The following is a 23,564-nucleotide window of genomic DNA, read 5'->3' on the forward strand; positions in this document are numbered from 1 at the left end:
CCAAAATAAACCCTTTCGTCCCTAAACTGCTTTTTGTCAAGGTATTTTTATTACAGCGACGACATCTCCACAATAGAAGCCCCCTTTGATGCAGAAAATGGATGGGGCTTGGCTCAGGAGTGGCTGGCTACCTCACGTGCTGTCCCATAGGAAAGTAGAGCTGAAGAGTGAGGGCTTCTGAGAGTGCGACCTGTGGTTTCCCTGGTGGTTCCTCAGTGCAGCACAGCTCCAAAGACAATGCTTTTGTTTGTGCCTGTGGCCTGGCAAAGTGAAGGAGACCATAGAAACTGAAGAACACAAAGGGGATGAGATGCCTGCAGCAGGGGACAAGGTTGCCTCAATCCCACCCCAGAAACATAAACATTGTCACATACCCATGGCTAAACTGTTACCTATTCCCTCCGCTCTCATCTGGGATACCGATAGCAGGGACCCAGACTGATGAACGCTCCCCAGCCTTCACGCCCCAAACATGTGTCTCACAGGCCATGTCAGGCACTGCTTTGGGGGACGTGGCCCAAGACAGATCCTGGCTTGCAGCACCCACAATTCATCACTCCCCAGAAGGTTTCTGAAGCTGCTAAAATCCTAAATTTTACCCCCAGCCTTGGTGGAACTCAATAGCACACAAAATATAGGAACACAAGGATGAAAAGTCCATTGACAGGAATGAGGGTCAAAGAAGGTATCCGTGTGTATTTTCAGTCAGTTGCCAGTCATACAAAGGGACAAAGGATGGTAGCAATTCAAATATTAGAGAAGCCCCTGGTACTCTTAGGACAACCCAGGACTTGGAAACCAGTCAGCTCAATGTTTTCCATGAGCACATTTATTTCTTGAGAGGTCAGTAGAGTTGCAGCCATGTCTCGCTGCCTAGGGTGGTGCAGGGTGACAACCACATCCAAAGTGCTGCAACAAATACAATCATTGCCACAGATGCCAGTTGCTACTCACCAGCATCAGGCTCACCGCACACCTGGGAAGCCTTTACTTGTATTCTCTTTGCAGTAGAGGTTTGACACGACAGTGGGCAGAAAACTATGGCTTACAGCCCGGGGATAATCACATCTCCTCTCCATCAGCAAAGTGAACCAGGCAGCTTCGTGATTCCAATACTTATTTATACACAGAACAGGGACATTTTACATGAATAGCCAGAGGTGATGGGAGCTTGCACTGCTGGTTTGAACAGTGTCTTTGTCTCCATGAAGGTGCTTTGGTCCTCAGGTCTTGGCCTGTTGAGATGGTGGGGACAGTGCCTGTCATCAGGGTCAGTACCCACACCTGTTTCTGTGTGACAGAGACACGTTTTCCTTCCACCATCTATCAATTTGTACTTTGAAAGTTGAAGATTGACAGCCCTGAGCTTATTAACCAAAAAAAACCCCACTTTGGGTGGCAGCAATATGAATTAATCTTTCCCTTTCTGCTTGAGAAGAACATTTGCAACTCTTTTCTGCGAATGTGGCCAGGGAAAACCCAAGCAAAAATCTGATTTGGAACTGGTCAGCAGTAAATAGCCTGCTTCCGTCCACAGCCAGGAAGCAGGGCTGGTTTTGAACTTAAACTAAAATTTAAAATAAAGTGCTTTGTCTAAATCCTCTTGCTCATAGTAGGTTTTCAACCAGAGCAAGAGAGCCCTAGTTTTGTTACTGCTACACCAACATCACACACAAACAGCTCTATTTAGTCCCTGCATGAAGGACAGGGGAAATGTGGCCAGCTCACTCCAGCCAACCTGAGATCTGCTTCTAGATTTACAGACACCTGAATTAGTGTTCATGAGAAATTTCTTTAAAACTAGGACTCTGCCAAAAATCAAGACAGAACCTGAAGCCACAAAAGAATGCAGTGGAGATAGTAGGAAGAGGTGAGTTACACATGTGTGCTGTGGGCAACTGGTACATAATCTTAGGACGTTCATCTCAGCCCTATACCATGAAGAAACAGAAGAGGATAAACAGCTTGGAGAAGAGACTTCACAGTACAAGGAAGGTCCTGAAGCCACCTGTTTGTGTCCCCTATCTCTGCACCCTCTGCTGTGATGGTGTTCTCAATTAGCAAAGGCTGCTCAATGGAGACCCTACAGGACAGGTCTTAGATGTGGGTAGGGCACCGGGAGCAGGATGCTCACAGGGTCATTTGGAGACTAGGATGGCTAAAAACCATTTGTTCTTTTTTGTTGTCATTGCTGATAGAGGAAGTATAACCTAAAATTCTGATGCCTTCACACTTGAAAAACATAAATATCAAAACCAATCAAACCAACAAAATCTGCATAAGCTGAGCATCTCTAACACAAAAGTCTAAACCTCAAAACTCTGTGTGTACCATAGTGTCCAAAGAGCTTCATATTTCTGAAACTTTTATATGTGGGATTCAGGGATGCTCAGATGGTAAAGATTTATCAAGATATTCCCAGATACAAAATGTGTCTCAAATTCTCCTGGCCCCACGCATGTTAGATGAGGGCTACAACCCCACACTGAAAATACAGCATCAAAATCAGAATTCCTGACACACCACAGTCTCTATGAATGGACAGCTATGTGTCACAATTCTGTGCACTGTATGGAATATCAACACTTCAAGTAAAGCACAGCAGTTAAATCACATCCATTCCCAAAAAGAGTACTGGGGGGGGGGGGGGGGTTACTGGCTTTGGGAACCAATTTGGTACTGATGGCTCCATTCTGGAAATTTGTAGTGACTTAACAAAAGGTGAAAATATACTAAAATGTCTCCTCAAAGTCACATAAAAACCACCTGAGATTCTTCCAGGTTCTTTTTCTTCTATTTTTGTTGCTGTTTTTAGAAGGGGGTCTCATGTAGCCCAGGCTGTCTTAGAAGCTAACATCCTCCTTTCTTCACCTTCTAAATGCTGGGATTACAGGCCTAAACAACCACACCCATCAAAAATTTTCAAATTCATTTTAATTCTATGTTTATTTGGAAGTAAAATTCACTGGGCCTAGTGGCTTAGGCCTGTACTTCCAGCTACCTGAGAGACCAAGGCAGGAGGACCAGAGTTTTAAGGTATGATTGGGCTACAGAACGAATTACAAGGCAGCCCAGCTAACTTCATAATAATAAAAAAGTAAAAAGGGGGCCAGGGAAATAGTTCAGTAGAGAAGGGCTTGTCCAGTGTGCAAAAAGCCACAGGTTTAATCCCCAGAACAGAGTAACTGGAGAGAAAGAAAGAAAAACTATTTCTAATACGGGTTTCCAATCTCTCTTGCTAAAATGGGGGGGGGGGGAAACATATTCCTATAATTTTGGCTTTCATAGACATCTTTGGTCAACAACAGTGACTTTGCCCCTGATATTTCTAATGAATAGAAGAGGCCAGAAGGAGCTTCCTGACTTCATATCAGTGACAGAACTCAGGTCTTCCTGTCAGCCCTTCCATTGTTACAGGAAGAAAACGGATGTTATTGATGGGTCAAAACACGCTAAGAACAGTGGCTCTGGAGGGCTGTGAGACCCAAGGAATCTACAGCACCAGGCACACAGACAGGGACACTACCTTATGGATACAGGGAATACTGAACCCAGGTGCCAACTTTATCATTTTCCCACTGTAAAGAAAAACCAGGATACCTCAAGATGTGACCAGAAGTCCCTGAGTTCTCAAGAGCCCATAAAAAGAATCCCTGCAAGTTTGGCCCATTGTTATAAAACTTCTATGCCTAACACTAACTGGCACCCAAGACACAGAATAATTTCTTCAGTTGCCCTAAAAGTTCCTTGTTTTGGTTGTTGACTATATTTGGCAAGAACCATATATGTGTGTGATCATGTCCTATAAGATATCAGTCATTGCTCCCAATGTCAGCCTCGGCATATTTGAGCTTAGTGTGCTGCCTGTGCCATGGGAAAAAACAGAACCCTAGCATAAGAAATAAACATATCTGAATTTCTACACCTCTGCCTGCATGAAGGCTCAAGTAAATCTGGAAGTGTCTGGCATAATCTGCATAGGACACATTTAGTGTTTGCATAAGTTTTTAACTTCTATGGCTAATATCAAAAGTGAACACCTTCTAATACTTGTCAAAGCATATCTTTTTCCTATTATAATTTCTTCATGGCTCAAAAATCCTGCCTGTATCTATACCACTGCCCCCCGGGGCAGATGCACTATTTAATTCTAAATAGCAAGATATGTGAGGTGGCCATTCTGCTTATAGCAACAGCCCACAGCCCACCTTTCCCTCATGCCATGGTCCAGACATGAACCCTAATAGTCCCTGAAGGAGAGAGGAAGAAGTAGGTGGACCGGGATCCCTCCTGCCTACTATCAATAGTCCATCAGAGCACACATCCTTTACTGATGTAAATATCTATCTTACAGTCCACCTCAACACTCGGATTACATGGTGACAGCTCGAGCCAGGTGTTCTCCCTGAATATCTGCTGGCAAACTGGACGGCATTATCAGCCGTCTTCGGGGAAGCGTCCTGGACAAATAGGCAGATTTTTTTTTTCCCTTTAAAAACCAAGATTATTGAGAGAAAAAAAAAACCAAGCTAGACAAAGCACGCATCCAATGGGACTGGTTCCTGCTCTTCTGGTGGGGGTCTTTGTGGTCCCATCTCCAGCTCTGATGATGGGGTAACCCGAGCTACGTGCAGGGCTCACTGGCGGCTCCATTCACGGTGTGTTTGCCTCTGTGCCTGGTAAGCAGCTTCTTGTTCAGGAGCCGGCTGAGGGTTGCCCCCTTCTTCTGCCTCCCCTCCGGCTGCTGCAGGAATACCAAGTCGTTATGTGACTGGCTCATGCCTGGGTCTTTCTGCTGGTGTCGCCGGCGGAAGAAGAGCTTGGCACTTTTCCTTAGAATTCCTCCTGCAAGAGGGGAGCACAGGAGTGGTCAGGGCTGTGGGAGAATGAACCCAGGCCAAGGGGGAAGCAAAGTTCCCAGACACCTGTACAACCTGTAACAAAACCAGGCACTCCCTCAAGGAATGGCCCTGCCCACAGAGGCAGAGTTAAAGTAAGACCCTTATAACAGCAAGACGGGCAAGCCTGCACTGTCGAGTCGGTGGGCTGGGGGTCCCTTATGACCCCTCCCCTTTACTAGGAACTCTGTGATAAATAAGCAAGGCCATGCTGTATGCCCAGGAATGAAGGATATGTTCTTAACAGCAAGCTTAGAGCCCTGTAAATCATGGAGCTTGTGTTCTTAATACAGTATTGTTCTTTGAGGAATAAGGTTTATTTTTAAAAATTAACTCTAGATCATTCTTTAGACTTGCACAAGGATGTTATATCTATTTTATCCACCAGTCTGTTCATACGCTCACCCACTCACCCACACTAGACTAAGTCATATGAAACTTGTTAGTGGACCATTTTCAACCTAGAAAGTCTCATGCTAGGCTGAGAATGTAACTTAGTAGTAAAGTACTTGCCTAGCGTGCATAAGGTCCTGGGTTCAATTCCCAGCACACATTCACCCAACAATGAAAATAGTAAAAACAAAGAAAAAGAAGTGGGCAAGACAAAATGAAAAGAAGCCCTGGATTTTGTTTGGTTCAACTCCTTGGCACAGATGCCGAGTATGGTGTATGGGACAGAAAACAGAAAGCCAAGAGTGGTAGCCCCTGTGGGCTTACAACAGTCCCTGAAAGTCAAGTGCAGGCACAGTGCAGATGAGAGGAAGCTCAACATCACCTTTTCACCAATTAGTTTAGCATCCTATTAACCCAGGCCCAGCAAGGCCGGGGCAGTGCCAACCTAGCCCATGAAGTTCATTATTGTTTGCTTCAAGGAGTTGTGTTCAAAAGAGAAGCCTGGCCGGGCGGTGGTGGCGCACGCCTTTAATCCCAGCACTCGGGAGGCAGAGGCAGGCAGATCTCTGTGAGTTCGAGGCCAGCCTGGTCTACAAGAGCTAGCTCCAGGACAGGAACCAAAATGCTACGGAGAAACCCTGTCTCGAAAATCCAAAAAAAAAAAAAAAAAAAAAAAAAGAGAGAGAGAGAGAGAAACCTGGCCACGGAGCCAGGGAGATCTGTCCTAAATTTGACGGTTTGTTTGGCATATGAGCCACATTCAGCAATCCTGATACACATACATGGCCTCCTGTGTTGCTCACGGATGGGGGAAAAGCATGGATGTGCTTCTGTACATGAAACACATGCCAACATGTTAGCATCTGAGGGTGGGGAGGAGACCTGGTAGGGATCTCCTTATCATCCATATTCACAATGGAGAAAGAAGCTGGTTGCTTTAAAAAGCCACCTTGGGTGGGTGGGGTGTACTTTAATCCCACTACTAGGGAGACAAGGGCAGGCAGACCTCTGAGTTAGAGGCTAGCCTAGTATACAGAGCAAGTTCTATGACAGCCAGGGCTACAAAGAGAAACCCCAAATCAAAAACAAACCACAAAAACAAAACAAATAAAAGAACCCCCAAAACAAACAAACAAACAGTCACCATGGCAGCCTGACTTTAGTGATGAGTCTTCCTTGTCCTATTGGCAGAAGCAGAAAAGCTGGACTGCCTCAGAGGAGTAAGCTAATTTAATCTGCACAAATTTGCCAGAAAATGTTTAAAACTCTCTCCTTTAACAAACAAATTGCTTGTCATGAAGCGAGTTAGGACAGAGTTTCACATTTATCCCAGAGCAATTGCTAGGGTCTGGGGATGCTGGAAAGAGAAGGAAAAGGAGGTAAATATGGTCAAGCAAACAACTCTGCTCCAAGCCACAGCCTGGTGTTGCCACAGGTGAGAGGGATTGTTCCTAGAGTGAGTCTTGTCTCTGAGGAAGAGGCCAATCACCAGTTAGTGTTTGGATGGCTGGGTACTAACCTCCAGCTGGGCATGACTGGAGCTGGTTCGTGCATGAATACAAAGACACTCGTGTAGGTAATTCTGTCATATCAAAAGCATGAGGCAGGCAGAGAACCAAGCTCTAGGCATAGGCCCTCCTGGCTTTGAGTGGTTTCTAAGCTCTACGTTACCTGGGCTAGAGGTGGGAAGGAGGGTCTGTGAGGATTTCAGACTTACAAGCACCTCCTAGATTTTGTTCTAGGTTAGCTTTGGAGTTCCCAAAGAACACAAACAGCGGGGGGACTCACACTTGAAGTAGAGGAGGTTGGAGGGTAAAGGGAAGCCTGGGAAAAAGAACATAATAATCCATGCCCTGGGCCAACTGTAGACCCCAGAACCCTTGGTAGGACGGACTCTGCATGTCCCTGGACTGAAGCCTAGCCTGGGGTGGGGACTGTATTTTAGAACAATATAGTGCTATGAGCTGAACTGTGTTGTTCTCAAGTTCCTATGTTGAACTCCTAGCCCCCAGAATCTCAGAATGTACCCTTTGGAGATGGAGTCATTCCAGAGGTGATCAAATTAAAAGGGGATAATTAAGATGGGCCTAATAAAACATTCCTGATGTCTGGTGGCCTTATGAGAAAGGGAAATTTGAAGAGACACAGAGAGAAAATGATGCGGAGGACAGGAGGTAAAGATAGAGATATCTATAAGGCAAGGAAGTCCACGGACTGTTGCAAAGCCCTGAAGCTAGGAAAGGCCAGGGCGGTTTCTTCCTCCTGTCTTCAGAAGAAGCCAGTTCATTAAACACTCCAATCTCAGGTTTGTATAGAAATAAAAGATCATAAAGCTACCATTTAAGACAACACAGGTACCTCACTCACAAGGGACAAACATGAATTCGTCCAGGTTAAGGCAGGAAGACCATGAAGACAGGCACAGGGTGACTATACTCAAACAGCTTTTTAAAATTATCTTTTTTTCAAACAGTTTTAAAAGATAATCGTCACACTTCCTGGCCATCACTACAATTTCCTCAAGAGAAACTGCAGCATAAATACCTAAAGTCAAATTCCGGCCCTGAAGTGTCAAAGACTTTTAACAAGATCGTAAGACTGACTGACTTGAGGGTCTTAAGTTTTATTGTTTCTCAGCTGTTTGGCTAAGATCAACTGCAGAAAGATTTAGAAGAAAGAAAAAGGAAGGCTTTAAGCGTGTGTTTGTTGTGATCTCTACAAATGTCCAAGGTTTAAGCTGCAGTATGCATTCAGCAGACGCGCACCTGTTCTCGGGTCCCACACCACGATGCGGCCTATAGCAATGTTGTTTTCTGTTCTTCCAGCCTCCCTCATGATCGCTGCAGTCCCTCTGCTGGTGTGCTAAACTTCACTTTCCAGCATCCGTCAGAAATGGATGCTATCCTATGCTATGCACTGACATGACAATCTTCCTGCATTGGTTTGTAAGACCTTGGAAATTATGACTTCTATGAGGATGACATGGTCTTCCAGACTGAAGGGAATTCCTTTGATATGGGTGCTGATACTGTCTCAGCAGGCTTGCACTCTTGAGTCTGGGGGAACCTTCACTGCATTGGAGAAGCGACTATTTGGGTCCCACAATGACATATGTGTGGGCCTAAGGTGAGTTGGCTCCTGAAACCAGTGTTCCCAGGTCTAGCTTTTCTGTGCTTCTAGGGGAAGCTCAGAAGCTCTGGCCTTGAATGTCAATGGGACCCACCCTTGAGAAATGGCTGCCTGGTGTCTAGAGCAAAGGGTGCCTCATGGTCTCAGGGAGGAGCATACAGACACAGTGGGCAGATCAAGGCACTGGCATGGCCTTTGGCAGGATTCCAGAAGAATCCTGTCTCCAAAGAAGGATACGAGGATGTGGGGAGGATGGGACATTCCAACAAGGAAAGTTCATTTGTGCATGTGAGAAATAACTCAAATAAGTTCTCTCTCTCTCTCTCTCTCTCTCTCTCTCTCTCTCTCTCTCTCTCTCTCTCTCACACACACACACACACACACACACACAAATCACACAGAGATCTTTGTCTCTCTTTTGTGGTGCTGGATATCAAACTCACATCTAACAGGTACCAGATAAACTCTACCACAGAACCACAGAACCGTACTCCCAGTTATGAACTAACACATTTACTATGTGTTTAACCCTCATCACCACAATTACCATTAGAGACAAATAATTCTGGAAGAACCATGGTCACAGATATATATATATCAGTCAGGATGAGAGGCACAGAGACACTGGTGAGGAATGGATAAATGGAGGTCACGCACAGAGATAAGCTTTTCAGCTCTCTAGCACATCAGATGACCGCAGTTCACAGGAAGTCATATGAAGGAGCATATGTGTAGGAGTAGGAAGGCTCCATGCACAAAGTCTTAAGAAGGGAACTCTCCTGAGTTGTCATTATGTGAGTGTCCACACGCTAAAATATCACACTGGCCTTCCTGGGGGTGTTGCTTAGCGTAAGTCTGTGGACATTAAAAAGCCTCCAGTGTTTAAGGAGACATGAGCCCTGGCTGTACTGGTTTGACTTTCACACACTGGGTTTTCAAACTTGCATTTGAAGTTATGTGAAATCTGAGGCAAATCACACAGTTTTTAAATGGGGAGCTGGCACTGGGGAAAATTCTCTTCCTGGTGTTAGTCTCCCCTTTAAAAACACCCCCAAGAAGACTGAAGCATGATAGACACAGAAAGGAATCTGAAAATTATTCTAAATTCTAGCCCTGCTGTCACATTCCTAGATTTATCCTATTATTTCTGTGGAGGGGCCGATATAAATAGCCAATAGGAGAATCTCTATTAAAATCTGCATGTAGGAAGACAATGGCCCTGGCAACCTGAAAGCGTGTTCTCTGGTGTCCAAAAGCAACCTCAGATCTCAAAAGAAGTCTCAGACAGACCTGCATAGAAGAGACAACTCAAGAGACAACAAACCAGTAAAGCTCTGCCAGGCTCCCTTATCCCAGCCAGGCTGCCCAGGTGATACCTTGCTGAAGCCATCACAGCAAGGTGGCTTTGCACCATCAGAGGACAGAGGAAGTGTCCTGTCTGATGGCTGATGAAGGTGACAATCTACTTAGAAGTCAAGACCACAGAAAACCAGCCACAGGAAAGGTCAGGCAGTGGGAAACCCTTCACTCTGCCGGTACTCTCTACATAGTCAATTACACAGAATGTTTTAAAAATGCAAGATGAAAAATAACTTACTGTGCAGATAATTAATTCTGGTTGGCATAGTGATCCTCTTAAGTGAAAGGGAACGAGCACGAGATGCAGAGATGTGGAGAGGCAAAAAGAAGAGCACGCAAGAACAGAGTCAGAATGAAAGTTAAAGCTTGGAGTCATTGTATCACAGTGCACACACATGCCTACACACGCATTCACATGCACACCTGAGTACACTAATGCACACACATGCTCACACTTGTATACAGGCACACACATGCACACATAGCAGAGACTCATACACACATGCACATACATTACATGCGTATATACATACATATGTGAACATGGGCAGTCATGCTCCTATTTGTACATGCATGTACATGTATATGCATTTTTAAGCACACACATGCAAGTTTGCCATCCAAGATATTTGGCAACGTTTCTTTCCAGTTTTTTTTCTCAAATCTTTCTAAGGGCCTTTGTGATGAACACAGGACAAAATTTACCACCCAGACCCATGTGTACAGTTCCAGTGGGCTTATTATCACACAGCTGCAGCAGTACTTTCTTTTCAAGTGCTGGAAACAAACCCAGGACCTCATGCATGCTATACAAAGCACTCTACCACTGAGCTACATCTCCAGTCCTGCCAGTGCTTTTAGAACCTAAAATAGCTGGGTGGTGGTGGCGCATGACTTTAGTCCCAGCACTCGGGAGGCAGAGGCAGGTGGATCTCTGGGAGTTTGAAACCAGCCTGGTCTACAAGAGCTAGTTCCAGGACAGGCACCAAAAACTACAGGGAAACCTGTCTAGAAAATAAAAATAAAATAAAAACTTAAATTGAATTTGGGAAATCAATTTTCTGTTTTGGCTGAAATATAATATATAAATTCCCATTTAGCAAGAGTCCAGGAGAATTCCAGTTCCATGGAAATCCAAAGCCTTCAACACTCTCCTGACTATACTAGAAGATGCAGATGGTTTGCAAGTCATGTAAATCTTGGTTTAAAACCAATCCCTGGGGGCTGTAGAGATGGCTAAGAAGTTAAGAGCTCATGTAAACTGTTTCAGTGGGGGTCCCCATCAGGGTCTTGACCTCTTTGCTCATATTCTTACTCCACCCACTCTTCAACTGGGCTTTGGGAGCTCAGTCCAGTGCTCCAATGCAGGTCTCTGCCTCTGTTCCCATCAGTTGCTGGATGAAGGTTCTATGGTGATATTTAAGATATTCATCAGTCTGACTACAGGGCAAGGTTAGTTTGGGCACTCTTTCCTCTATTGCTTAGGGTCTTAGCTGGGGTCATCCTCGTGGATTCCTGGGAACTTCTCTAGTGCCAGTTTCTTGCTAACCCCATAATGGATCCCTGAATCAAAATATCTCTTTCCTTGCTCTCATCTCTGTCCTTCCTCCTTGACTATCCTGTTCCTTCAAGTTCTCCTCCCCCACTTCTCCCCTCTTCTTCTCCTTCTGCCCTCCCTACTCCCCCCACCCTAGTATCCCAATTTTGTCAGGCCATCTTTTCTATTTCCCTTTCCAGGTGGATCTAAGTATGGACAGGGAAGGAAACAGCATAGGTCCAAACTAGTCCCTCTGAATGTGGGTGACAGTTGTATGGCTGGGGCAGACTGCAGGGCCACTGGCAGTGGCACCAGGATTTATCCCTACTGCAAGTACTGGCTTTTTTGGAACCTGTTCTCTTTGAATGGATACCTTGCTCAGCCCAGATACAGTAGGAAGGGCCTTGGGCCTTCCCCAAAGCAATGTGCCTTACCCTCTCTGAGGAGTGGATGGTGGTGTGGGGTGGGGGATAGGGGAAGGAAATGGGAGGAGGGGAGAGAGTGAGAACTGGGATTGGTATGTAAAATTTTAAAAAGAGGTTACAAACACTGGCTGCTCTTCTAGAGGACCCAGGTTCTATTCCCAGCACCCACATGGTAGCCTGCAACCACCTATAATTCCAATTCCAGGGAAAGGGATACTCTTTTCTGGCCTCTGAAGGCACTAGGCATGCAAGTGGTACCCAGATATACATTCAGGAAAAAAAAATACCCATATAAAATAAATTTTAAAAAAACACCCACATAAAATAAATTAAAAAAAACAAACAAACAAAGAACCAACTAAACCCCACCAAGCCATTTCCTGTAGTACTGGTATTGAAAAAAATATCATGAAATGAAATGGTTTGACAACCCAACTTAGACTTATTAACATTCTGCCAACATCTCAGGCTAAGTACAAAGCTTCTAGAAACTGCAGGATATAAACTAAGCGTATGTGTGTGGTGGGGGGGAAGCATATTGCAGGTGTAGTCACCTATATATCTGTGTGGGGGTTAGAGGTTAATATGAGGTATCTTCCTCTATTTTTCTCCACCACAGTTTTTGACAGAATACCCCACTAAACCTGCAGCTCACCCACTGGCTAGTCTGGCTAGAGAGAGCTCCCGGGATCCTTATGTCTTTGTCTTCCATTAGTACTGGAATTACAGATGTATATGTTTTTGCATGGGTACTGGGAATCTGAACTTGGTTCTTCATGCTTGCATAGTAAACACTTTGCCCACTGAGCATCCTTCTAGTCCCCCCCCCCCCCTTAAAACAAGTTTCCACCATTTAGTTCTGGTTGGCCTGGAATTCACCATATATACCAGGTTAGCCTTAAACTCAGAGATCCCCCTGCCTCTGTCTCCCAAGTGCTAGTATTAAAGGCATGTGCTACCATGCCTGAGCTCTACAAAATAATTTTTTAATATGTTGCCAAATACTCTCTTTCAGAAAACTTTAGGTCAAGGCATTTCAAGTACCCGAGGGCAGGTTCAACCTCAGCTCCCAGATCAGTCAAACATGCTTAGACCCCCAATGCCCAGCCTCTGGGGGAAGCTCTCATGCAAATAGGCTTTTCGAGCCCCCAGAAGATGTGACAGACATCCAGACTCCTAAGAGGCATTCTTCCATCTGGCCAGTGAAGGGAGAAGGATGTTAGGTGCACAGCAAGGAGGGTACCCCAAGGGAGACCAAAGCTAGCAGGAGCAGGAAAGGCTGGAAGGAAGAAAAAGAGCGGTGGGTACATGCACAGGGGTGGTAGGCTTGGCATCTCTTAGAAACCTGGAGGGCACAGAGGGAGCTTTGGGTTCTGCAGGGACATGAATGTATAGACTATTAACTCAAACAAGTGGAGGACAGGATATACCCGAGTATTCCTTGTTCTCCCCTGCTCACTGACTTTCCCAGCAACCTCCCAGAGGCTTCTGTGATCCCAGGACAAAGACCAGGTCAGAGTATGCACATGGGGTAGTCAGTAGACAGTCCACCTGATACCCTGGGACACAGCTCACCCAGGGAAGGTACAGTGTTCAACCGAGGGTCCCCAAGGCCAAGTTGTGGGAAACAGAGGCTGGGGTGATATGAAATCTTCCCCAGGAACACCCTCTTTCTCCTTTTAATGTTCAATTCCTCCCCCTATCCATTTGGCAAAGGGCACAAGTCACAGGCAAGAAGCTAAACAGCAACAGCTTAACCTCAGCACCTGGGACTTGTGTTCCACTGTGTGGTGGTGTCTGTGCCATGCTCCCTAAAGAGTGTGGTACCTTTAGCTTCTACCCCCTACGGGCCAATAGTACTACTTTTCCTGGCTATGACACCGCAGCTGTCTGCAAACAGTACCTATGTCCTCCATGAGGCAAAATTGCCCAGCAGGAGACCCCACCTGTCTCTAGCAGAAGCAGTTGGCCAGGATTCTTAACACCTGGGATGGCTAAGCTTTGTGCCCAGTGCACTTCAAGAGAATCCTGAGAAATCTGCTGGAAGTAAGTGGGCCTTGGAGCCCCAGATAAGGCAGAGTTAGGAGTGGATCTGAGTTCCACCATAGCTCCTGGGTTGACTCAGGTGCCTCTTTCAGCACTCATCTTTTTGAGGACATGGATATTAGGGATGGTCTCTAGGTCTTAGAGGTGAAGCTCAGTGAGTCTGAAATCTCCCAAGTCCTGGAACTGTTCCCAAAGGTCTAGGTCCAAGTGTCCACCCACAAGAAATGCCAGGCTCTGAAATAAGGGCTCATTGCTCATGAGGAAAACAAACTGATTGTGCTAACAAATGACTTCGTTACTATGTGTGTATCAAGTCAGTGAGTAGTTATTCTGGAGGGATTCTTGCCTTATAGATCTTGTTGATTCCAGGTGGTGAGGTCTCTTTTGGTTCTAGTTGGAAGAAGAGACTGAGAGGAGCAAGTAAGGTTAGATGCCAATCTCTGCTCACTTTGCTCTGTCCCTGGACATTATGGCACCTAACTCCTCGTGGTACTCTGATGCCTTGGATAGCTCTGTTTCCAGATGGAGAGAGCCAGACAGGGAGGGTGCTTGGAGGCATGAAAACACAGTGGCCCCAGATGAGAAGATGAAGCCCCAGCTGCTCACATGCAGGCTTCCTACCTGCCTTCCAGCTCTCAGTGTCTGAGCATACTGGGAGGGAGGGGATGAAGCCAGGACAGCCTCAGAGAGGACAAAAGGAAGGGAGGCCAGCATGGGAGCAACAACACAGAGAGGGAAGCCCAAGAGAGAAGCTGGGGGGCTTGGGAACGGGTACCTTTATGCTTCTTGATGGCTCCAAGCTCCGAAGCACTCAAAGAGCTCTCTGACAGTTCGTCCCCATCTGGTTCCTGTAAGGCTGGACCACTCCATGCTGCTGCTGGGGGTTCCTTTTCCAGGTCCCAGGAGTCTAAATCATCCTCTCTAGGCTTGAGGGCAGGTAGGGCCTGGGCGGGCTCATCTTCAGGTGGGGAGGTGGAAGAGGCTGCAGCTGCTTCTTGAGGGCACAGAGTGGATGGGGCATCCCCTTGTTTGGTGCTGTCCATAGAAGCTGCATAGTCCAGCATGAGGGCAGCATTGTGGTCCTGAGACAGTGAGGTCTGTCAGGGGAGATGTATAACAGGGCTGAGGGTAAATGACAAACCAGCCCATGGATGTAACAAGAGCACATGGAAGACAGAGAGGGTTCGACACCACCTGAATATCGCCTCCCAAGGCATTGTGACTAGATATATCAAGCAGTAGCCAGGACAGCTAGCCCCCAAAGGCCCCTGTGTTACATGGTAAATGCTTATAAAATACGTTTCCATCTTAGCCAAGTCAGAGAGCCACAAGGCATCCAGAGGTGGTCTGGAGGGTGCTGTGGGTGCTGGAGAAGAGTTAACACACTTCCTACTGCACACCTATCAGTAAGGGAACCCCAGAAGGTGAGTGGCAAGGACTATCACTTTCTTCAAAGTAGATAAGGTATAGCTCAGCAAAGAGCATAAACTTGGGCAGATTTAGTCTTTTACACTCTTGTTACTAAGCACCTTTCTGTCTCAAAGTAGAGATTAACCAGAAGATGATGGGTCCTCTTACGGACTGTATTTGTTTGTAAAGTTACAGGCACTAAACTAATAGGTAATGTGGAAAGCTGGGACAGTGGCTCAACAGCAATGACTGAAAGACGCAGCACCCTTGCTGTTCTTAACCTGGGTGGCAGTCACACAAGTAGCTTTGCTAAGTGACAGCTTACAGAAGTGCATGATATGATACCAATACAGCAGTCTATATGCCAATAAAACTAATAATCAAAGTGGCCTACAGGTATTAAAGATGAAGATCATCTGATGATTCTGAGGCAAAGCCAGAAAGTAGAGAGATGATCATGGGTCTTGCTTATTAACCCAGACTGAATAAAAGCTTCCACTATTTGGCCTCGTTGGCCCCAGAGATCTGCCCCTCATATTCTGGTGACTGAAGAAGCCAAGAAGAGACTCCCCCTGCCTTGGTGTTCAAGGCCATCATGAGCTTTCTTTTGAAGTCCTGGATTCAGGATACTCACAATACTGTGTATATCACTACCTATCATGACTCATCACTGGCACCTGCCAGCAACTAAGAGAGTCATTTCCAACATGCTCTCCTGCCTGCCTTGTAAGACCCAACCACCCTCCCCAGTCATGGCTACAACTACTGTCGCTTACTGCAGCGCTCTCTCTCCATCTACATTTGAAAACGTCTAGAAAGAACCAGTTTCTCCCATGGCCCCTGGCACTGAAGATCTAGCCTGCTCTGCACTCCAGGGGCACGGCTGCAAACAAAGGCAGTTCACACCCTCTTTCTGCTCCCCAAAAGTTACCAGAGTGGAAGAGCAGGGGAGCTGAACTAGAACATTCTGCAGAACAATCTTTGTTTCTATCAGTAATGAAAAGGAATACACATATTTATTATAAAATATTTAAATGTTTTGGAAATGAGTAATATGGAAAAAATGAACTTGGGAGGCGGCAAGGTAGACCCTGTACCATGTGCTTTTCTTTCTCTCTTAGTAATCATTCCAGAAATGACTTACCAAGATCTCAAGCCTCAGAGCATTACTAAGCAGATGGCTGCTACCTTCCTGTGTCAACAGGACAAATGACTACCGTGGTCCCAAAGTAACTACCTCTCTGGTGGGAAGGAACTGTATTAGACTCTGTAGAGGGGACCGTCTGGGTGGATGAGGGACTGGGGTGCTGCCTTCACCTACCTTGGAGATCCCTGAAATGATGATGGTACTTTTCTTCCGTGGGGACTTCAGCTTCAGCTTTGAGGATTCACTGAGCTGCCGAATGGCAACTTCAGCCACAGGATCTGAGCCATTCAGCACCAGTAGCTCTGCCAGGAGGAAGGTAGCACTGAGTTCAGTAGCAAGATTAAAAGGCTCCTCTGGAACTCCCAGAGGAGGGGGCACGAATGGTCTATAAGCAGTGGATGGCAAACATTTTGGAGAAAGAGGGATAAAGTAAGTGGTTGAGGTGTTATTGCAACTCATCTCTCCATATAGTAGAAGCAGCCAGGAGCCAAATGTAAATGAACGGGCAAAGTCTGGTCCCTGTAAAACTTCATCTTTAGAAAGGAGCGAGGGTCATCATCATCTACTCCCCACAGTTATGAGCTACTCATTGATGTGTCTGCGTAAAACTTGTGTTTTACTGTTTACAAGTTGATTGCTTTTTGTCAAGAAGACTATGCAAAGTGGCAAAAGCCAGCAGACAAAAACAAATAAACTGTAGGTGGATGAGATGGTACAGTGAGCAAAGGCACCGTGCCAGACCCTCTAACTTGAATTTGATCCCTGGGACCCAGTGGGGGGAAGGAGAGAACAGATGCCTGCAGGTCGTCCCCTTGACCTCCACATGCATGCAGTAACTGACACACACACACACACACACACACACACACACACACACACACACCAAAAAGAAAGTAAAAGAAAGAAAAAAGAAGAAATTCTTTAAACACTGGGAAAAATTTGACCTCACAAAGGCACATAACTCTCCCTCCCAAAAGCAGCTGACACACAACACTAATTACAGGCAGCTAATAAAAGCAATTAAGAGCTGGCCCTTCCTGTGTCATAAATATACCAAGTACTGCTGACAGAGCCTGCACGCTCCATGAGGCGAGCTCTTCTCTCTCTTTTGTTTTATTTTTTAAAAATAATCTCCACTTGACAAGGAGAATGATGCCAGGCCATCAGGCAGGTGGCAGAGTGGAGGTGCTTAATGGAGTCTCTCCCTCAGAGAACGTGTACTTATAGTTTACACTGTTCTGCTAAGGCAAAATTAAACATGACAAAGAGGGATGGTGGTGTAGCTCACTGATAGATACTTACGGAGTATGCACAAGGCCCTGGGTTTGATTTCCAGGACTAGAGAAGCAAATGAAAAAACAAATACAACAAAAATGCTTTAAGAATGGCCATGGCCGCAGGTCACAGGGTCTGGTTTCCACAGTCACAAAATTCCTAAAACCTTGACATTTTCTGTAATGTTTATAAGCCTCATTTGTGTGTATGAGTGCGTGTGCATGTTGTATGTGTGTATGCATGTGTCTCTGTGTGTGCATATGTATGTATTCATTCAATTCTGTGCACATGGGTAGGGGCCAGAAGTTGACAATGGGTCTCTTCTTAACAGATCTCCATCTTGGTTTTTTTTTTTTTTGAGACAGGGTTTCTCTGTGGCTTTGGAGCCTGTCCTGGAACTAGCTCTGTAGACCAGGCTGGTTCCGAACTCACAGAGATCCGCCTGCCTCTGCCTCCTGAGTGCTGGGATTAAAGGCGTGCACCACCATCGCCCGGCTTCCATCTTGTTTTTTGAGACACCATTTTTCATTGAATTTGGAGCTCACCAATTGGTTCAGATTGGCTGCCAGCAAGCCCCAGGGACCTTTTTTTTCTACATCCCCAGAGGTGGGCTTATAGACTTGTTTGGCCACTCCCGATTTTTAAGTGGATGTTGGAGATCAAACTTAGGTCCCCACACTGACTTATAGAAAGGAAAATGTATCTTCAAGATGAGGATTACATGAAAACAATCCTAAAATTGGAGAACTGATATTGATACAGCTTGAATGTCAAATGTCCTCCACAGTGTTTAAAGGGCCTGCTTCCCAGATGAGGGTGCTACTCTGGAGGTTATAATACCTTTAGGGATAAAACCACTGCCATTGAAGGTCAAGGCTCAGGCCTTGGTTCCAGAGCTCCCTCTCTGCTTCCTGGTGGGCCATGATGTGAATAGGCTCTATTATACACTCTGGTTAACATGAATTTACTCTTGAAACAGTGAGCCAAAACAATCTTTCCTCCATTACACTGTTTCTGCCAGCTTCCTTGGTAACAGTGATACAAAATATACAAAAAAACTAATCCAGGAAATTGGTAGTGGAGAAGTGAGGTTGTTGCTTCTGCCAAACCTGGATATGTGGTTCTTAGGCCTTTGGAAATAGCTTGTGGGAAAAACATGGGAGAATTTGGAAATGTGGACTAGAAAAACCCTTCCAGAAGCTCTAGAGGCTCCCAAATGACACAGGCTACTGCCATTGCTCTTGCTGCCCACCATAACTAGAAGGTAAGACCTATTGCCGAAGACACCACACACTTTTGTTTAGAACACAGAGAAATCTGGAACTGACCTGAAAACTTCCTCCCTGCTGGAAGGTGCTATGCAGGCTGCTGGGGGAGAAAAAGAATCAATGGGCTTACCCAGCAGTAGACCCTGCACCCTATGATACTGACCTAACAGGCAAGATGTATCTACTAGCACAATAGGGCCATGGCTACTATGAAATAACCCAACCGCTTCTGATTGGATTTGAAGTCTGTTGCATAGGAATTCACTCCTGATCCTATAAACTGGTAAAAGAAAAAACAAAACAAAACAACGAGAAGGAGCCCTCTATTGTTATTTTGCTAAATAGACATGGTGCCAAAAAATTTGTTCATATCCATAGACTAGTGTTAATCTCAACTGCTTTTCAGAGAAGCCCACCCCCTTTAAGCAGAGACTCATACATAACTGATAAAAATGCTGAGAATAAGTAACTTCCCCAAGGCTGAGGGAACATTCTGAAAGAAAGGGAGGAAAGAGAAGATACAGGGTAGGAAAGAGCGCTATAAAATGCTGTCCTCTGGATAGGAAACGGCCATCACACTCATTAAGTCGCAGCAGCAGTGATTACTTACACAAGATCAAGCCACAATATTCAACATGGATGAGTGGGTTTATATCTGAAGAGCTACTGGAAGTTGATGGCTGCTGGGGGAGGCGAAGTCATTTTTCTTCAGGGGTTGTCATCACTAGTGAGTTACCCATGCTCTAATCGATGTCCCCATATATATGCAGGGACCCAGTAGGTTATAAAAAGAGTTAAGACATGGGGGTGGGAGGTGTTTGTGTTAGGAAAGAACTGGGAAGAGGAGGAGTGGGGAGCTGTGGGGAGCTATGATCAAGATACAATGTATCTTGTATATAAGTATGACATTATCAAAAATAAACAAAAATATAATTTTTAAAAAGGAAGAAAAGCTTTAGAACACTGTAAGTAAGCCTTAGGTTCATTCCTGTGGGTGTGTTGAGATCTGAGAGCTGAGAGAAATGCGGTTGGTGAGACTGAGCTTCTGCTCTTTGGGATGGGAACAAGGACTCCACTGAGAAACGGACTAGAGACTATTTGTGCCACATTTTTGTGGTAGGAACTCCTTCAGCCAATAGCCTTTAAGACACCAGCCCACTTTGGGTGTGGTCTCATGTACTATAAAGGCAGACAAGAAGCGTACCCAGCTCTCTTTGCTGCTGGATTTGGCTCCAGTTACCAGTGCACAGAGAGGATTGTGGATTGCTATCCTTACTGAGTTTATCCCCAAATAAATAAACCTTTGTTATACTCCATTTCAGGATATTGTGGAATTCTTTGGTACGATTACAAAATGGCGCCAATGTGGACCAGCTACATCCACATAAAACCTGAGAGAGCTTGGGAAGGAATTCTAGACACAAAAGAACAGAGTTAAGCTTCTTGGTAGCAGCATTTTTTTCAGATAGGTTCAGTTTGCTAGCAGTGAGCAGAGTCATGATTCTTTTAGGATAAGGCTTCCTGATTCAGCCTTAGCAGCAAAACTGCACGGCTGGCTCCTCTGAGAACCAGATTCCTGTTGAGCTGGCAGCAGGAATTCTGGCTCTTTTGGGAGGTCCTGCACTTAAATGGGGTTTGTGAGCAGAGTGCTGGATATGGTTCCAGTTAATTGTGACATAGACCTGCTGCACCCCTGGAGCTGAGGCAGTGAGCATGGCCCACAGTGGCAATGAACAAACCTCCACCATGTTGGATGGGGCAGAGCCAACAGGCAAGGCCATGGAGTTGGTCCTAGCCATACCCACTTAGGAATTAAAAGAAAAAGGCACTCCTTGTTGGAAAATGATTACAGATATGTGATAAAGACAGATTTAGACAAAAATAAACCTCTGAACGGGTCACAGTGTGTATAGCCGGGCAGTGGTGGCGCACGCCTTTAATCTCAGCACTTGGGAGGCAGAGGCAGGCGGATCTCTGTGAGTTCGAGACCAGCCTGGTCTACAAGAGCTAGTTCCAGGACAGGCTCCAAAACCACAGAGAAACCCTGTCTCGAAAAACCAAAAAAAAAAAAAATTATACACAGGCTTGGGAGAAAGAGGAAAAAGAGTATAGACAAGAGTACAGAAATTAACAGATTAAAGGAGCAAAGATAATTAAATATTAAAAATAGAGTAAAATAGTAAGTCACATAAAGATGGAAAATACACAGAGAGTCTGGATTATGTATATTATTGTGTTTTCTTTGATTTTTTTTTTGACTGCAGAGAGACATTTGATTCTGGGGACTGCTAAGTTAAACCAACATAAAGGTATCTTGAATTCAAATTTTGGATTTAAGAATATATTGCTTTGGAAAAGAGGTTCTGCTTTTGTTTCCACAGAAGATGAGAACCTGTGGATTCCTTCCAGGCTAATGTGGTTCAATGGAAGAAGACTCTGCCTGAATTGTCTCCATAAACCCTAAAAATATTCTGCCTGACAAACAGCAGGAAGCAGTTTGGAGAAAACAATGCCCAAATTCCCAAAATGATTGTTTATAAATGTTACTTTTTATTTTAAAAAGATTGATTATAATTGATTAATTTTTATTTTAAAAGGATTGATTATAATTGATTAATGGGCACAATCAATTTCTAAAACAATAAGGGGGTATGATATAGAGATAAATACTTTGCATTGGGATGGACTTTGGTTTATTGATACAATTTAAGGTCAATTTTGTTATATTCATATATCTACTCCTGTTTAAGGCATCTTTATACAGCTCATTAAAATGTACTGTATAATTAAAAATTATAGGTAAATAGATAGCCTTTTATAACAGTCAAACTTGTAGTCATGTTAGTTAAGTTTTCATGGGTAGGTATTCTTCAAACCTTTCGAAGACCTATAGAATATGGCATTTAACTGTTAACCTAGGACTTTCATGACAATGAGACACATCTGCTCCTGGTAGCACCAATCTACTTCAAGAGGATGATGGGCATCAAAGAGGCTCCTTATGGAGTTTGCTAGCCATTTGGGCAAGAAACTGCTTTTGCCTGGACTGCTTGATGGTTTGCTGTATGAACTGGACATGCAGGACCTACAGAAAAATGACTGCTAAATTTTCCAAAAGACAAGATGATCCTTCAGGGTTCCTGTTTCACAGAGGAAACTGCCAGGCATTCTATAGGACACAGAAGAAAGTGACTGACAAACTGGCAATACAGGCAAAGCAGTCTTTCAAATTTCCTGCTTCATGAAAAAGTCTGCCAGGTACTATGGGCCTGTAGGCTGAAGATGGGTGCTCCAATATTATAGAAAATCTTTGGGTGATTGTCCAGGCAGCAAGATGTCTCTTGTCAATTCTAGTGTTTTGGAAGTTGCTTACAATGCACTTCCTGTTAACTTAGATAATATTATATCCTTCCGGGGTCTTTGCTGGAGTTGAAGACAGTTATATAGTTTTCCTTAGTTATGATAAAAGATAAATTAGATATGAAAATTTAGACTCATAAAGAAATACTGTAACTGTATTTCTTGCTTGATACCTGTTTTGTTATATGTAATTTTACTATGAAGTTTAAACCTTCCTTTTTAATTATACAGAAAAGGGGAGATGATGTCCTTCCTTATATGTATTGCTTTATTGGTTGATGAATAAAACTGTTACAGCCAATGGCTTGGCAGAATAGACCCAGGCGGGAAATCCGAACAGAGATATAGAGAGAGAGTAGGTGGAGTAAGAGAGCCGCCATGTAGTTGCCAAAGGAGAAAGACACTGGAACACAGAATCTTACTGGCAGGTAATGTGATGATTCACAGATGAATAGAAATGGGTTAATTTAAGATGTAAGAGCTAGCCAGAAATATACATGAAGCATATAATTTCTGTGTGATTTTTTGGGTCTGGGTGGCCAGAACACAAATGAACAGTCTCCGTTTACATGTTTTGGCACAGAATTTGCCTATATTTTAACTATGTTCTGGAAATTATAAAGAGGCTGAATTCCAAAGTAATTCAAGGCAGCACAGCATTCAGGCTATGGTATGGTTATGGCTGACTGCTTTAGTCAGGTTTACAGTGGAGTCCGAATAAAAATTAGAGTAGAAATATATGAAAAATAAACTATTTGGCCAATAAAGAAAAACATCTCAACCTGCCAAAGCAAGTGTGACAGGTTGCCATAGTTACTTGAGATAAGCACCATAAGGAAGAAGTCAAATGGTTTGCACTGGGATGTAGAGGATGCTTTTAGTGAATTTCAAGATTTGGTGAGACCCCAGACATCACAGGCACGTAAAACTGCTTGCTCATTTGAAAGAGTTCTCTTTAAAGGACATAGCTGCAGGGCACCCTGCTTGAACAGGGCTGCTTAGAGAAGTGTTGTCACAGGTCACTCAGAAGTCACTGCGGTCATGATACGTAAGAAGTAATCGGTGAAACTTAGTGTTGACCACATGGTGCGAGATTTTCATACATGCAGTATACAAGAATTATGGCATTATGAAAAAAAATATGCCTAGATTAGGAAAGCTTGTGAGGCCATGTAATTCAGGGTTGCGTTTCCTGTAAGGAGCATCTCATAGGGCAGAGTCTCCGAGGAGGAAGCCTAAGCTGCAGTAGAGACCCTTGGACCATGGGACATCTCCCAAGGAAAGCTGTAGGTGGAGCTAGCCCCAGAGAGAGGTCAC

The 23,564-nt window shown here is 44.7% G+C and overlaps 1 protein-coding gene across 2 annotated transcripts in view; it reads right to left on the reverse strand.

The window, feature by feature from the left end:
- Positions 1-811: 811 nt before the first annotated feature.
- Positions 812-23,564, reverse strand: part of C2cd2 (C2 calcium dependent domain containing 2) — a 68,301-nt gene continuing 45,548 nt past the window's right edge. The window contains exons 12-15 of one of the 2 annotated variants that reach the window (XM_075961524.1): positions 16,519-16,646; positions 14,563-14,884; positions 10,018-10,052; positions 4,702-4,845 (exon numbers count right to left, since the gene is read on the reverse strand). In XM_075961524.1, coding sequence (XP_075817639.1) covers positions 4,834-4,845; positions 10,018-10,052; positions 14,563-14,884; positions 16,519-16,646 — 497 coding nt within the window. In that variant the 3' untranslated portion in view covers positions 4,702-4,833. Of the gene's footprint in view, positions 4,846-10,017; positions 10,053-14,562; positions 14,885-16,518; positions 16,647-23,564 lie in introns of both variants that reach the window. The other variant, XM_075961534.1, reaches the window with a different exon arrangement.

This window comes from Microtus pennsylvanicus, chromosome 1 (assembly GCF_037038515.1).
Source record: "Microtus pennsylvanicus isolate mMicPen1 chromosome 1, mMicPen1.hap1, whole genome shotgun sequence".
NCBI lineage: Eukaryota > Metazoa > Chordata > Mammalia > Rodentia > Cricetidae > Microtus > Microtus pennsylvanicus.